This window comes from Quercus robur, chromosome 7 (assembly GCF_932294415.1).
Source record: "Quercus robur chromosome 7, dhQueRobu3.1, whole genome shotgun sequence".
In the NCBI taxonomy this organism is placed as follows: Eukaryota; Viridiplantae; Streptophyta; class Magnoliopsida; order Fagales; family Fagaceae; genus Quercus; species Quercus robur.
In genome coordinates, this window is record NC_065540.1 from 12223354 (window position 1) to 12239906 (window position 16553).

A 16553-nucleotide genomic window follows, 5' to 3' on the forward strand; every position below is an offset into this window, starting at 1 on the left:
ATTGTAATTTCAAATAATTATATAACAATCAACTTCTATTATATTGATGGAACCATACTCCAAATAAGAAAATGTTTGGAAAAAAATGATAGAAAAGAATGAAAATGAAATAAAAATTTATCTGATCTCTTTCTTGGATGTTTGAAAAAAAAAAATGAATTGAATGAAAATTGAAAATTATCATTATTGTTTATCTGGGAGTTGAATGAAAAAGAATAAAAATGAATCCTTTATGACAACATTTCTATTATGTATATATGGAGGTAGAGAAATAACAAGCACTCTGGTTCACTGGTGTGACTGAGTAGCGTTTGGTCAAAAACATCTTGATTCTTGAATGATGTTAGATGAAGAGTAGGTGCTTATTAAATTCAACATAGCTCTATGAGGAAATCATTATTGAATTGGTTATTGAGCTGTTGTGGTTAATATGATTGTAGATCTTATCATTAGTGTTAGTGATTAGTTGGGTGCTCTGGTTCCTGCTTGGAATTTAGGCTAGAAAGTGTTCTGGTTACCATGCATTAATCGTGTATACTGAGCTTGTTTGCAACTTTTCTGTTGGTTGGGGTGTATTTGGACTTGGTTATATTCTCTTTTTGTTTCAATAAATTCACTTTTTCATTTAAATTATCATGTATTTTATACGTATAAAAATAGGGATATAGGAATTTAAGATAGATTAAAAATTGGGCTTAAGAGGAAAAAGAATGTAAACTCCCAAACGAGGTGAAAAGAATATTTTCATTTTTTTTTTTCCCATTCCATTATATTCTCACTATTCTCCTCCAATTGTGATATATTATAATATTCCCAACAATGTTTTTTTCTCTTAAAAGTGAAAACATTTTCCACTAGTTTTATTTTCCGTTAATCAAAAAAAAAAAAAAAAATCCATTGACTTAAATTTTAACTTTTTAAGTCATCCTAATTAAACATCATAAAATGTCAAATATATATATATATATATATATATATATAACCTTTGAAAAAGCTCTAATCAAAACAATAACATGCAAGGTAATTACAGAATGAAGATTGTTTCTTTCACATAATGTGTTACACTTACACACAGTACTACTATTTTATGTTTATTTTGTGTGCAAGAGTTACTTCTCTTACAAAATGTCAAATTCATATCCTATCAAGCCATCGCTCTTGATATGGTTTCCACCAAATTCATTGGCTTGTAATTTCATGAAAATTACGTTTGGTTAGTGAGAACATGCGAGAGGAAAAGAACCAAAGAAACGAAACCTACCAATGTTTTTATACCCAAAAAAAAAAAGAAACCGACCAATGTAGGTGTGGTAGTGGCAGATATGACTAAGATATTCCAACTTTCAAGTCTATATTATTATTCTATTCTTGAAAATATTAAAATAGAGCAAGTGTATACCTTATCACTAATATTTGTCTAGCTATTTTGGGTAAGTTTTGACTAGACTCAGTCTCAGTGACTATTCTTTTGACCCTAATCGATAATGCAATCCCAAATTCCAATGCCCCATTACTTCTTGTCTCTCAGGAAAAGCTCAGGTGCTTTTGCTTTTGCATGGATTAGGCCGATAAATCATCATCTATATTTACGAAAATGACGTTAATTAATATTACGTCTTAATAATTACTCTCTCTGTCCTACTTTGTTTGTCCTCTATTTCATTTTGGGATATCCCAAAATATTATCTTGTTTCTAAAAATAAAAGTCATTAATTAACTAATATTTCTATTATACCCCTATTTTATTAATAATTCAAATTTTTGATAAATTTATTTAAAGATAGTTTTGGAAACTTATATATTTTTAAAAGGTAGACAAGACAATAAATGATGTTCCCTTAAATAGTTTGACTTTTCAAATAGGACAAACAAAGTGAGACGGAGGGAATGATATTTTATGATGTAGATCTAGAAAGAAAAAAATCATTCTTGCGTAATGGGACAAATAAACAAGATGGGTTGGGTTTTTATTTTCTCCAACAATTTAAGAAATTAATTTTCACGCAGAACTTTTTATTCTCATGATTTTTATGTTTGTAATCAACTTTAATAACGAACAAAACAATTTTTGAACTTGATAAATCCATTTTTCTTAACAACGAACAAAACAATTTTTTTTTTTAAGAAGAAAAAAACAATATTTACATTTCCCATTTTCATTCTAGAACTTTTTTTTTTTGTTTATTATTTTCTCATTAAGTGCATTTTTTTTTTAAATAATTCGATACTTAGTGATAAGGGATTAGAACCCTAAATATGTTCATTTAAAATACTAAAAGATATCAATTAGTATTTTTTTTTTTTTTTTTTTTGAGAAACAAAAGATATCAATAGTTGAACTATAGGTTGTTAACTTCATGAGTAAGGATTGGGTTCAATGTTCTTGTACATTGACTCATGCTGGTTTCTGTAAAGCACATTGATAATAATCAATGAAGATAGTAACATCATAATAATGTGCATTCTATTCTTTTTTACTAAAATTATCAAAGAATCAAGACTCAAGAAATTAATTACTTTCAATATTGCATCAAATTATGGATTGGGTCCAATGTTTTTGTGCTTTGAACCAATTGAGATGTAGATACATGATAACTATTTGATACGTGTTTGCATCACAACTAGTCCAATGCATAAGAGTACTAGATCTAAGTCAACTCCCAACTTTATAAAACACGTTATTAATAATTGATGAAGCTAATAACATCATAATAACTTGTAGTCTATTCTTCTTGACTGAAATTATCAATTCAAAGAATCAAGACTCAAGAAGTTAATTACTTGCCAAATTGCATCTAATTATCCTTGGAAATTTTGACCGTCTAAATCCATGTATTCAAAGGTCAGGGAGGTTATATATGGGAAAAAGAATGTGATGTTATCAAGTTTGTTCAAATACATTAACATAAACATTGCGTGTACATCTTATTTTTTCTAAAGTGGTAAAAGCCATTTAATCTTGTTGACAAAAGAAGAAGAAGAACGAATTTCATGATGCTCTCTTTTTTTCGTGATAATTTTCTAACTAAAATTTTTTCCTCCAAACGGGGTTTGAAAGAATTTTCCCCAATTTATTAGATGGCTCTTAAGTAGATTATCTTTACCATGTAATTGTTAAGTAGGTCATATAATTCTCCTCAAAAAGAAAAAAGAAAAAAGTAGATCATATAATTTAGAGTATATGTGAATGATTTTTTGAACTCACCCACAATAAGTTAGAGAAAATTTACTCTAAACTAACCAAGAGATATACTTTCCATACCCATAATGAACTTTAAACAAAGATAAAAAAGAGGTTGGTATGCCGCTGTCTATAGCTCCATTTATGGTAGCCAAGCCAAAAAAATAAAGGGTAGATTTTATGTTGGGGATGGTCTAGGCTAACTTTATCCCCTAATTTTGTTTTGGTATTTCCTCGTTCCATTTTATTTGTTAACTATTCATTATATGATGGTTTAATATATTGTCCATTTTGAAATGTCACTTAATAGTTAATATAGTTTTCATAACTATTGAAAAAATCAGTACATTTTAAATTTTATAAAGTGATAAACAATATATTATTAAATGATATTTACATAAAAAGTTGAATTTGACAAAGAGGCATTCAAAAATGAAATAGTAATAAATCTAATATATACAAAGATATATATAGAGTTAATCATGTGACATTACATATCCCTAACAGGAATAATTATCTCATACATGGAGTATATGAATCTTTCCTCTCATAAAAAAAAAAATAAATAAAAATAAAAAATAAAAATAAAAAGATCCTAGAGTCATATGGGATGATGATATATATGATGATTTTCTTTATGTTGAATGGAAGGCTGGAAGCTATCCAAAATTATGGACTTTGAATTCTATTTTTCTTCACCCTAGAAATCAATGTCAATTTATCATGCTAATGTGCTATATATATTATACTCCTAACATTTTCTAGCTATAAAAGACCAACATCATAACTCTAGATCTCTCTCTCCTTCTTGCAATTGTACTCTCTCGCTCTCTCTCATTCTTGCAATTGTTAATTCAGCCGTGTTCTCTTCAACCAATATTTCATTGAAAAAAACAACAGTACAAACAATACAAGCTTTGCCCAGGTACTTTTATTTGATATCCCTCTCATTCTCTTAGTCCCTACAATATATATTACTAAGTCAATATATTAAGATAGCCCATATAATAAATACGTAACTTCTTTTTGTATTATTTCATGGATGACATTGAAGTTCCTCAGTATTTCATCTGCCCCATTTCCCTACAAATCATGAAAGATCCTGTGACCACCATAACAGGCATCACATACGACCGGGAAAACATTGAACAATGGCTACTCACAAGCAAGAAAACAACCTGTCCAGTCACCAAGCAACCATTGCAAAAAGACCCAGACTTAACCCCTAATCATACCTTACACCGCCTAATCCAAGGTTGGTGCACCCAAAATGCCTCACATGGTATTGATATAATTCCCACTCCTAAACGACCTCTAGACAAGTTTCAAGTACTCAAACTCATCAAACACCTTTGGCAACCTGAGCTTCAGCTCAAAACTATTAAGCAATTGGTGTCACTTGCAGCTGAAAATGAAAAGAATAGGAAATATATGATAGAAGCTGGTTTGCCAAAAGAGATGTTAGTGTTTATTGTAACATGTTTCGAACAAGGCCAAATTGATGGTCTTGAAGAAGCTCTTGGTATACTCAACTTTATTCAAATCCCTTCAGCTGAAACAAAGCCAATTCTTTTAGAAAATCATGATCTTATCATCAAATCATTGACGTGGGTTTTAGGTTGTGAAATGAAAAATCAAGTCACGGTGAAGTCTCACACGATGTTAGTGTTGAAGACGATCATTGAAGCTTGTACAAGCTCAAATGTACTAGAATTAGTTACTCCTGAATTCTTTATAAGGATAGTAGAAGTTTTAAGAAGTGGGATTACTCAACAAGGAATCAATGCTGCTTTGGATGTCTTGTTAGAGGCTTGTGCATGGAGTAGAAATCTAATCAGGATGATTGAAGCAAACACAGTTTTCGAGCTCATTGAGCTTGAATTGAGTTTTCCTGAAAAGAAAACCACAGAGCTTATTTTAGGGATACTATGTAATTTGTGTTCTTGTCCTGATGGGAGAGCTCAGTTTTTAAGTCATAGAGGAAGCATTGCTGTGGTCTCTATGAAGATCTTAGGCGTTTCACCAAAAGCCGGTGATCGAGCAGTTTTGATTCTTTCAATGATATGTAATTTCTTCGGGACATATATGGTGCTTCAAGAAATGTTGAAGGTAGGGGCTGTGGAAAAGCTTAGCTCATTAACCAAAATTGATTGTGCTTCATTTTTGAAAGAGGAAGCAAGTGAAATCCTCAGGTTACATTTTCCGGAGTGGAAGGATTCTCCTTGCATTGATCGATTTCAAGGTATCAGAGTCAAACCTAGGTAAAATGCAATGATCACCTTCTTCATATATATATATATATATATATATATATTGTTGAACACATATAGGCAAAACGAGCTGCATCTAATTACTTTGACACCACTTTTGCCTGTGATTAATGTTAATATCATATTATATAGTAAAAGAAATCTAAACTTGATTAGCAATATGATTTTTTTTTTAGGATAAATTGCAAATTACACCCCTAAAGTTTGGAAGTGATTGGATTTTACACCTTGAAGTTGAAGAATTTAAATTTTACCTTCCTGAAGTATGGTATTGTTTGAATTTTACTTCCTAACGTTTCAGAATTTAGATTTTAGAAGTGTTTGGATTTTACTCCCTAAAGTTTTGGAATGTTTAGATTTTACATCCCAAAGTTTTAAAATTTTGGGGTGTAAAATCCAAACAACCCTAAATTTTAGGGGGTAAAATTCAAGTTCTAAAACGTCAGGGTGTAAAATCCAAACACCTCAAATTTTAGGGGTAAAATCCAAATTCTGAAACTTCAAAGTGTAAAATCCAATCACTACCCAACTTTAAAAGTGTAATTTGCAATTTATCATTTTTTTGATGTCAAAGAAAAAATTTATAATTTTTTCTAGTAATAAAAGTCATTTGATTATCCATTAAGTAAACACCCCAAACTTCAAGAGGTAAAATTCAATCACCTCCAAACTATAGGGGTGTTATTTACAATTTATCATTTTTTTTTTATGTCAAAGAAAAAATCTATAATTTTTTCTGATAATAAAAGTCATTTGATATTCTTTATCCATTAAGTAATAGGGATTGAAGTCGTATATATAAATAGTACTATAAAAAGATTTGGAGGCATTGATCAAAATGATTCTTCCATTTGGAAACATTAGAAGAATCTTAGAAAAATGTAGAATGGCTTCTTTATAGAATTTATTTATTTTGTCTGCATACGAGCACCATTGGAAGTTTTCCGTTTTAGGCTTCTGGCTCATGAGAGTGCAAACTTCTAAGTTGATATTAAGAGTTTATTTTTGTCATAACGAGATTTGAGTTAGTTAGACTATGTTTAGTTTGTGTGTTTTCATCATCCAATTCTCAATTTTCATAACATATCATCCAAAATTTGTAGGCACCATTATTACAAGTGATGTTTAATTTGATTCTCTTTACTCAATTCTTATCACTCATCACTCAACACTCAAAATATTGAGATATGTTTGTGGTTTGTGAAGTTTGGTTAGGTGTGGTTATGAACCATATTGTCAACACGGGATTTTAATTCATGTTACACAAAGGGAAACTTTCACCTCACTTATAAGTTGTTGGTTGTTAGCATATGGCAGCCAAGTTGAATATTTCTATTAACATTTCAAAATTCATACCCAATATTATTCTGATTGACAACCAGAAATTTTTTAGGGGATAAAAATAAACAAATGACACAAGAAAGAAACCATAGAAATAGAAAAATGGCTTACCAAAATCTCTAACTTGATCTTCAGAAAGAAAATGGAATGAACTCTATTTTGATTTTATTCAAATTTCACGTTTCTCTTGTAGTAATTTCATAGTTTATGTCGATGATTATTTTTTGAATTTGAACATGCAGGTTGAGAGAAACTAAAGCTAATGTAAAAAAAGATAATCACCTATGTGGACGTTTGAAGTCATTGTTGAAGAGGCTCTAAGTTAGAAAACCATGACAATATTTTAAAATTTGGCGATATTGTTAGTACAAAAATGTGATGGATGATCACACCATAATATGGTGCATCCTCACTTATGCAATAACCCCGCTTTGTGAAAGATGTTACTAACTTCACTAACGTTTCATTAAAAAATAAATTTATGTCTCTTGCCAAAAGATACGAAGAAGTCTATAAATGCATAGACTTCTTATTCAATTTGTATGTTTAGATTTTCTCTCTCTATTGTTATGTTGATGATCATGAATGATTTTTTAGAGTAGAGATGCCCATAATATTGCTTGTGCTTGTGAAATTGAACAAGCTTGTCCATGTCTTAAAGACTGTTAAATGTGTAGTCGCATAGCAAGCTTATAGCAGCTTCCATATCTTGTCATATGATTAAGCAAAAGGATAATTGAATTTTGAGGACTTAACCAGAGGCTAGTTGTCAAGGGACATGTCTAGAATTCAAATCCGGTCTCCTTTTGTTGTAAGTTATAACTATCAAATTATAAATAAATAAATAAAAAGAGGCCAGTCGCGTGTGCTAGATAATACAAAACCAAGGAATCATCCTCCATGGGCTGTAGGATTAAACAATAATGGAAGACTATGCATAATATATGGGGTATATTCTGCCAAACATGAAAATAGCGTTGTAACTTGCCATTCTCAATATTAATTGGACATGCAGCAACATTGATCCAACCACAGCATCAGTATTGGTAGTGCCGCTAGTGAACTGGTAACAGAATTTGTATTGGAAGACAAAACTTAAACCTGATCTTGCAAATTAGAACTAATGTGGAGGAGATTAGGCATTTAATTGTCAATTTTGAAAGGTAACGAAAAAAAAAAGAGAGAGAGAAAAAGAAGAGGCATTTGTATCGCTGTGCTAGCATCGTACTTGGGTCAAGCTGATAAACATAACCAGCCTTTCTTGTAAACAATTGGGCCAACTTAGGCTGTCCATGAGTGGTTTTGTGCGTACCAAAAGCCCATAAGCTTTCCATTTAATTGTCAGTTTCATCTTGCCAAAGAAAGTGGTGAAGCTTCTTGAACAAAGTTTCAATCTTTTCTCTTTTTTGGGTGGCAAAAGCATCTGTCTAGTAAAGGTGGAATCAAAATTGCTTGGGCTAATGCTAGTAGAGAGGCAGGTTTGGGGTTGCAAAGCGTTGACTCATTATGAGAAGCTTGGGTTCATTTGAACCAATTGAAAGGTAGATGCATTTAGCTCACTATCCCCAAGTCCAATGGGGTTACCCAGGGGATTGCCATTGTGTTAGTAGAGGCTTCCTTGAGAGTAGAAATCATCTTTTTTTAAAGTATTCATTTACTATAATAGTTTACTTCAATTAAACTCTACTACCAAAATATATGGTGACTTATTATTTGTTAGAATAGTTTACTCTGTAAAAAATTTTATTATAAGTTTCTAAAAATTGTAAAATCCGACTTCAACTAAAAAATAAAATAATTTTTTACTTGTACTATGTGTATGAGTGTGTGTCTATGTATATATAGATACCCCCACTAAATTCGTCAATTAGTAATATCCAAAAAAAAAAAAAAAAAAAAAATCATCAATTATTGGTTTCAATTTCAAATACCACCAACCTAGTCAAAGGAATAGTGATTTAACCTTACATATAACGCATTTCTCGTGAGGTATGAAATTTGACCCATCCCATGAAATAGCGTTGATGGGCAAGGTTTTTAACGAAATAGGACATGTTTTTTTGGGTGATTTAATTTTTATTTGGTTTACTTAATACATATATATATATATATATATATATATATTAAATATCACTTTTTTAAGAATTTTTTTTACTCCACATTAAAAAAAAAAAAACAAAATAAATTTGATAAAAATCATCCAAATACAGTTAAACTATAAAAACGAGAGAAAAATATATTAAAAACACATTTAGGAAAAATAATTAATATTGGTCGAAATAATAATAAAAAACACACATATAATTATGAGGATCATGAATCACACATGATATACACGGTCCATGAATGAAATAAGTAAATTTACATTAATGCACCTGACAATAGTTAAATTGTACATTGTTCTAAAACATAGTTAACAATGAGTTTCAGTTAGTTTAACTGGTAAAATCTCTAATGGTTAAATAAGAGATCTGAGGTTTAATTCCCGTCAACACTAAAAATTGATTGATATCTTAGTCTGATGATAAAGAGCTATCATCAGAAGTGAACGCTATAAGTAAAAAATCTCTTAAAAAAATAAAAAAAAATAAAACATAGTTAACACTTACATTTTATTGGATGGGAATGTGTAACATACAAAACATGCGCATTTTTCTTCAGTCACGGATTGATAAGTAAGATGTGGTAGACAAAACAAACTAGAACGCCAAGGGGTAGCTGGAATAGTTTGCTCAAATTTTGTCGTGCTTGGTAAAAACTAAAATTTGCTTGTTCAATCCTGGTGTGTACGTACTTTTCTTAATAAGATTCATCGTACTTCAGTCTACTTCTTGATCATTCATTGTTAGTTGGATCCCCACACCCCCACCACCCCACCACCCCCCCCCCCCAAAAAAAAAAAAAAACGTGACTCATAGTTTGACAAAAATAAATCATTTAGTTTGCAACTTGCAAAAAATGAGTGTGACCCCTTTAAGGCCTTAATCCAATAATCAATGTAGCATCGACAACTCCCTCTTTCTTTATGTTAGAGTCGTAGTTGTGTTTGTCTAGTCCCATTTCAAAAGCTCAAGCAAATAAATGAGGAGTTTGCGTATGTTTATCAAATTAATCCATGCACTAACATGAGCAATGGAGTTATTCTATTTTCATAATTGCAACTAGACAACAAACTAATTATATAGAAAATGGGGTTAATAGGTTTTTTTTTTTTTTTTTTTTTTTTTTTTGTGGGTAATTTAGTAGCTGGGGGAGGAGAATGTGAACTTTGGATATTTTTGTTAGAAATATTAGAAAGTGTCAACCAATTTAGCATAGCTTTGCCTATAAGGCTCTTGGCAATAGTTTTCATTTCATGAAAATTGAAAAACCCTTTTTACTCTAATATGTAAGAGTTTTAATGATTAGTCATAGATTTATTTAAGAATTGGATAATTATATTTGAGAAAATAATCTAGTGGAAACCTCCCAATTTCTTATATCTTGAATTGTTAGTGTAAGGACTAGATTTGAATTCCCGGCCCAAAAGATGGATGGACTCAGGCCTAACAAGCCCAAAACAATGAATTTGTAGAGAGTGGGTTGGAAAACTGGGTTAAAATGAGCTGGCTAACCAATAAAGTAGGAACTGGAAGATATATTGATTCAAAGTAAAGAAAATCATTCTCGACACAGTCCGAGGAGGTCAGTTCTTATATATTTCTCACAAGTTTGATTATAACTTTGGTTCCTGATTGCTACAATGTTTTTTCCTTGATTTTTCGATCCCTCTTTCCTCAGGGGTCTCTTACATTATATATCTCCCTTTCAATGATCTTAGCCCTCTAGTTGTTGATCATCCAGGGCACTACTTGAGTGCTTGTCCCATCGGACACCCCCTCTAGCCCTCTGTGAGTTGGAGTAGCCAAGGTAGCACTATTTAGGAGTCTTTTTCACATAAATGTGGCTAGAAAGTTAGTTGCAGAGCATTCAATGCGGTGGTAACAACTTTTTCTTAGATATTTCCTGGCTCCCACTTCTCCAGCATGTTCGTAGTGTGCATCTTTATTAATAGAACCTCCTGGAACGCAACCCTGGATGGTAGGAGGCATATCTTGATCTTGGTTGCATTTAGCTGAGGGGATATTCCCCCTCAAACAACCTTTCCCAGCCATTACGGTCATAGTTTACTCATGAAGTTTGAAGTATTACGTCTCTCTTACTATTGATCTATTCTCGGACCATTTTGTCTCCTTAGACAAGGCCCATGCTCAATATATATTTGGGCCCGTGTCCCCACAATAGCCCTTAAAAACTCCAGTTTTCCCTTCCCATCCAAGGAGAAAAGTGGGGTTTTGATATTGAAAAAAACAAATCTCACACGTTCCCCCCATTTCTGCATGTGAGAGCGTTATTTTGTGTGTCTCGTAACTGTTCCTAACGCTTTGTAACCCGCGATACTTCATTAAATACTCCAGGCAACGCTCTATTCCTCGTATCCCATGATGAGAAGTAGATCCTACGGTTGACATTTCCCCTAGAATTTTGAGCAGGATAACTCCCACTCAATTTCCCCTCCTACATAAGACGCCTAAATGGCTCATTCTATTTACTTTACAAAAACTTCAAACTCTCAAGAACTCTCACACTCTCAAACTCTCCCAACTTTCAAGAAGTTCCTATAGTACCACTTGTTCTTTTTTTCGTACGTTTTCATTTTTCTAGGTTCTTTTCTTCTCAGCCAGTCTTCTCAGCCCTCCATTCTTTGCTTCCTTCATTCTATTTACTTTACAAAAACTTCAAACTCTCAAGAACTCTCACACTCTCAAACTCTCCCAACTTTCAAGAAGTTCCTATAGTACCACTTGTTCTTTTTTTTTCGTACGTTTTCATTTTTCTAGGTTCTTTTCTTCTCAGCCAGTCTTCTCAGCCCTCCATTCTTTGCTTCCTTTTCCTACAGACTTCTTTCTTTCCCTTTAGCTTGTCTAGATTGGTAGATTTAAGTACCTTGTAGACTCTCCTACCGATATGGAGGGCTTTAGGGCTAAGTACCACATTTCGCAGGGAGTAGCCTTGCGGTATTATGCTCCGGATCAAATAGTCATAGATAGAAAGGAATGGGAGGTTGTCATTCCGATGATCGCTTTCATAAAAGGAGGAATGACACTTCCTTTTAGTAGGGTGACCCGAGACTATCTAATCAACTATAGGTTGTGTCCCCAACAATACGCTCCTAACCTGTTTAGGGTCTTAAGTAGTGTAGACTCTCAATGAGCAGATGGACTTGGGGCTTACATGGCACGACGTCGTTCATATGTATGAATGCCATTCTCTTGTAGACGCGGGATATCACCTCAAGTCCCGGTCCACTGTTGTTAGGTTGGTATCGTGCCTTCCTAAGTCTAATAAGGGCATGAAGAATGACTACGTGATTGCCTCTGGGGAGTGGCATGACGGTCTTCACTACTCAACTCGAGAAGGAGAGCTAGGTGGGGTACCCTAAGTTTTAGGTCCCTTAGTATGGGATTTAGTTGTCTTAGATTTGCATTGCCTTCTTTTAATATTTCATTTTTCATTGGTAATGGATCTTCTCAGTCTAACCATGATCTGCTCCTCAGCTGTTTTTGCAAATAAAAGGCACGTGAGTGAAGATGGTCAACTTCGAGCTATTCACTTAATACTGGACTTCGAGCCCTTGTCCAACACATTCCATAACGTGAGCCAGGTAATAAAGGCAGGTGACCCCAGGCTTCGTTGGATAGACGTCTCAAGGCTCGGTTTCTTAGCCTAAGAAGACCTTCCTCCCGTTGAACCTCCTTCGCCCTGTGCTCTCCCTCAAGTAGCAACTCCGAGGGAAAAGACTGCCTCCTCTCGCTTATCCTTAGAGGATGAGATAGACCAATTTCACCTTGAGGAGGAAGAAGAGGTGCAGAAAGAGCCCGTTGAAATCTCGGACTCCGAGGGCGAGCTTAAGAGAGCCTTAGTAGCTCATTCTCCCAAACTTATAGTTGCTTGAATAGACCCCAACTCCAAGGAAAACGAGGAGATGGATTTGAACCTAAGGAGAGGCCTGAAGGACCTCATTGTTGTGAGGAATAAGGGGTCCTTGTCCAAGGAGGTCTCCAAGTCCTAAGTTCCTGCCAACCTCCCCTCTCCCCCTTCTCCTCCCACAATCTCACTCGGCCTGATCCCTCTTCCCGATCTAAAGAAGAAAAGAAAAGAACAGGAGTTGGAGGAGGGTGAGGTGGTCCTTTAAAAGGGGACTAAGTACTAGAAGACTGCTAAAGATAGATGGGCATCTTCTGTGGATAGTAGGGAGGACCCTATTGAGGTCGAGGTGCACCGCTAGTAGCGCACTTGGGCTCCTCGGCTGGAGCTGGATGGCACTGCCATCCCCTGGGACGCTTCAGTTCAAGAGTTCCAGAGAGGGCATTCAGCTTACATCGCTAAAGCCTTAGAGTAGCCTCTTCTCCTCCCCAAAGACAAGAACTCTCTCAGGCACATAAGGCAGCCTGACCTCTTCCTGTCTCTAAAGAGGGACCTTGCTATGGTAAGTTAACCAACATATCTTTGAATTCAATGCTAAGCTACGCTTTTAATCTTTCTTTCTTTTTTTCTTTTTCTTTTATTTATTTATTTATTTATTTTTACATATAGGATTCCTTCGTTATTTTTATACAGGTTACCCAGCAAGTTTTTATGGCCGAGGAATGGGTCCGGGATGCCCGTAGTGAGGTCAAGGCTGAGGCCCACTCCCGCGCTAAGACTGAGAAGTCCCTGGGAATCCTCAAGCAAGAGCAAACAAAGTTGGCCAACAAGCTGATCGCTGCGAAGAGGGCACGTCTGAGTGCCGAAGCTAGCTTGAAGAGCACAGAAACCTAGGCCGAGGACCAGCATAAGTAGCTTCACATGACCAAGATAAAGCTGGCCACCCAGAGACAGCTGGTCCTGAATCTTAAGGTTGAGCTGTAGAAAGTTAAGAATGCAGCTCGAGTGGCCAAGGAAGCTTTTAAGGCCTAGGAGATGGCATCCTACAAATGTGGGGTGCAAGAAATGGAGATCCAGTTGGCTAAAGAGGTGGTAAGGGTGTGTAGGGACTACTGCACCGAGGTATGGGCAGAAGCGTTCAACTGAGCAGGAGTCCCTGCTGACTCCAAGCTGAGGAAAGCTAAGAACATCTTCTTCCCGGAGGACATCTGAGAAGTTCCAAAAATGCTCCCTCCTTCTATTGCTGATCCTCTCCCTCCTCCTAAGCAGCCTTCCATCGTCCAAGCCCCTTCTCCTGATGCCGAAGTCTCAATAGGGGCTGGTAAGGGTAAGGAGGTCTAGGAACCGACCGAGGCCAACCGCTTCAAGGACGCTCTCACGATCAGGGATGTAGTTTCCAAGGCTAAGGATGCAGAGTCTAAGTCCAAGGCTGGAGATACCTAACTTAAAGCAGCTGATTCCAAGGAGGCCCCTCATAAAGCAAAAGCATAGTTATAGGATCTTTCTATATTTATGTATTTATTTTTGTTGTTGTGGTATTTTATCACTGTTTGTAAGATACCCTCCTTTTGATCAATGAAAAGACTTACCTTTTGTTTCATGAATCTTTCTCTTTTCCTTGTAAATTTTATTCTCTTATTGGTGTTGTTACTGTTTTGCCCCTTAATGAGGCTTGGGATTGATAACATTGCTAACAATAGTGGATTGTTATTGCTCATACTTTAACAAAAGCTAATAGTAATATATTACTGTTAATTCAAATAAATTGAACAAGTGTCAGCAATAAAGAGAATTTCACATACTTGTACTGAGAGTTGGGCCTTCTGCAAGGAAGGCTAAATCTTATGGAGATGAACAATATATCTTGCGAAAAAAATAAACAACAGACAACCCTTATTTTGACATTTAGAAAAATAAATAGAAAGTACTAATTTACCCAAGATATGTGGCTCGAAAGACCAGGCAAGACTGAGGTTCTATTTAATACTTAGTGAAATAAACTGAAGTATTAATTTACCCAAAGTATGTGGTCCAAGAGACTAGGCATGACTGAGGTTTTCTTTAATACTTAGTAAAATGAACTGAAGTATTAATTTACCTAAAGTATGTGGTCCGAGGGACCAGACATGACTGAGGTTCTATTTAATACTTAGTGAAATGAATTGAAGCATTAATTTACTTAAAGTATGTGGTCTGAGAGACCAGGCATGACTGAGGTTCTGTTTAATGCTTAGAATAACCACAACATGAAGCTTAACAAATAATGTAATAAACGAGAATGTGACAGGGAAGACTTTCATAAATAATAATACATTTTCAGGTTATTTACATTCTAGGGGCGTAGTACAACGTTCTTGTCTAGGTCTTCAAGATGATACGCACCTATTCCAGTCATCGAGATAATGCGATATGGCCCTTCTTAGTTGGGCCCTAACTTTCCCCATGCTGGGTTCTTTGTCGTACCTAGAACCTTTCTTAACACCAAGTCTCCAAGCACCAGTGGTCTTAGTTTTACATTGGCATTGTACCTTTGTTTGAGCTTGTGTTGATAATTGGCTAATTAGACCATAACATTTTCTCTTCGCTCTTCAATTAAGTCTAGGCTCTTTCCTAACAGTTCATCATTGTTGCTTGGAGTGAAAGAACTCATTCTTAGTGTTGAGAATCCAGTCTCCAAAGGAATAACAGCCTCGACTCCATAAGTCATTGAAAAGAGGGTCTCCCCAGTGGACCTATAAGGCATAGTTCGGTATGTCCAAAGGACGTATGGCAATTCTTCTACCCATTTTCCCTTTGCGTTGTCTAGCCTCTTCTTAAGTCCACTCACTATGATCTTATTGACAGCTTCAGCTTTTCCATTCCCCCTAGGATATACTGGGTGGAATATCTATTCGTTATGCTTAGGTCACAACAATATCTCCTGAAAGCTTTGCTATCAAACTGAAGTCCGTTGTTCGAGATGAGGGTGCGAGGGACTCCAAACCGAGTGACTATACTTTTCCAAATTAATTTCTTGGCATCCACGTCCCTGATATTTGTTAATGGTTCAGTTTCAACCCACTTGATGAAGTAGTTTGTACCAACCAACAAATATCTCTTATTCCTTACTACCTTGGGAAAAAGACCTACGATGTCTAAGCCTCATTGGGCAAATGGCCAAGGGCTGGATACAGGATTAAGGACACCTCTTGGTTGGTGTGCAAATTTTTGGTATTGGTCACACTTCTTCACATACTCTTGTGATTACCTCTACATATTTGGCTACTAATAGCCTTAAGTGAGGGCCTGTGAGACAAAGATCTACCCCCTGTATGGCTTCCATAAATCCCTTCATGCAATTCCTCCAAAAGCAACTCTGATGCCTCGAGGTGTATGCACAGTAAGTAAGGCTTAGAGAAAGATCTCTTATACAATTTTTGGTCCTCGGACAGCCAAAATCGATGAGCCTTTCTTCGCACCTTGTCAGCTTCTAACTTATCCTCGGATAGGACATCCTTCTTAAGGAACAATACTATGGAGTCCATCCAACTAGGTCCTATCCTAATCTGATGAATGTAAACCATATTGCTCCCTACTTCAGTAGGCTTACACAAGTCTTCCACAAGAATAACCCGAGGTAAACTCTGTGCCGAGGAAGTTGCCAGTGTGGCAAGAAAGTCAGCATGTGCATTTCTATATCTAGGGGTTTACGATAAATTAAAAGATTCAAATGCTGACTGTAAGTGTCTAACCTGGTTTAAGTAATCTTGCATTCTGAGATATTTGGCTTCTAGCTCTCGCTAAACTTGGCCTAC

General features: G+C 35.1%; 1 protein-coding gene across 1 annotated transcript; it reads left to right on the forward strand.

Moving 5' to 3' along the window:
- The first annotated feature begins 4219 nt into the window (after nt 1-4219).
- LOC126691025 (E3 ubiquitin-protein ligase PUB24-like) lies at nt 4220-5446 on the forward strand. Its single transcript, XM_050386110.1, has one exon. It carries the CDS (start codon nt 4220-4222, stop codon nt 5444-5446), a length of 1227 nt encoding a protein of 408 aa, XP_050242067.1.
- The last annotated feature ends 11107 nt before the right edge of the window (nt 5447-16553 follow it).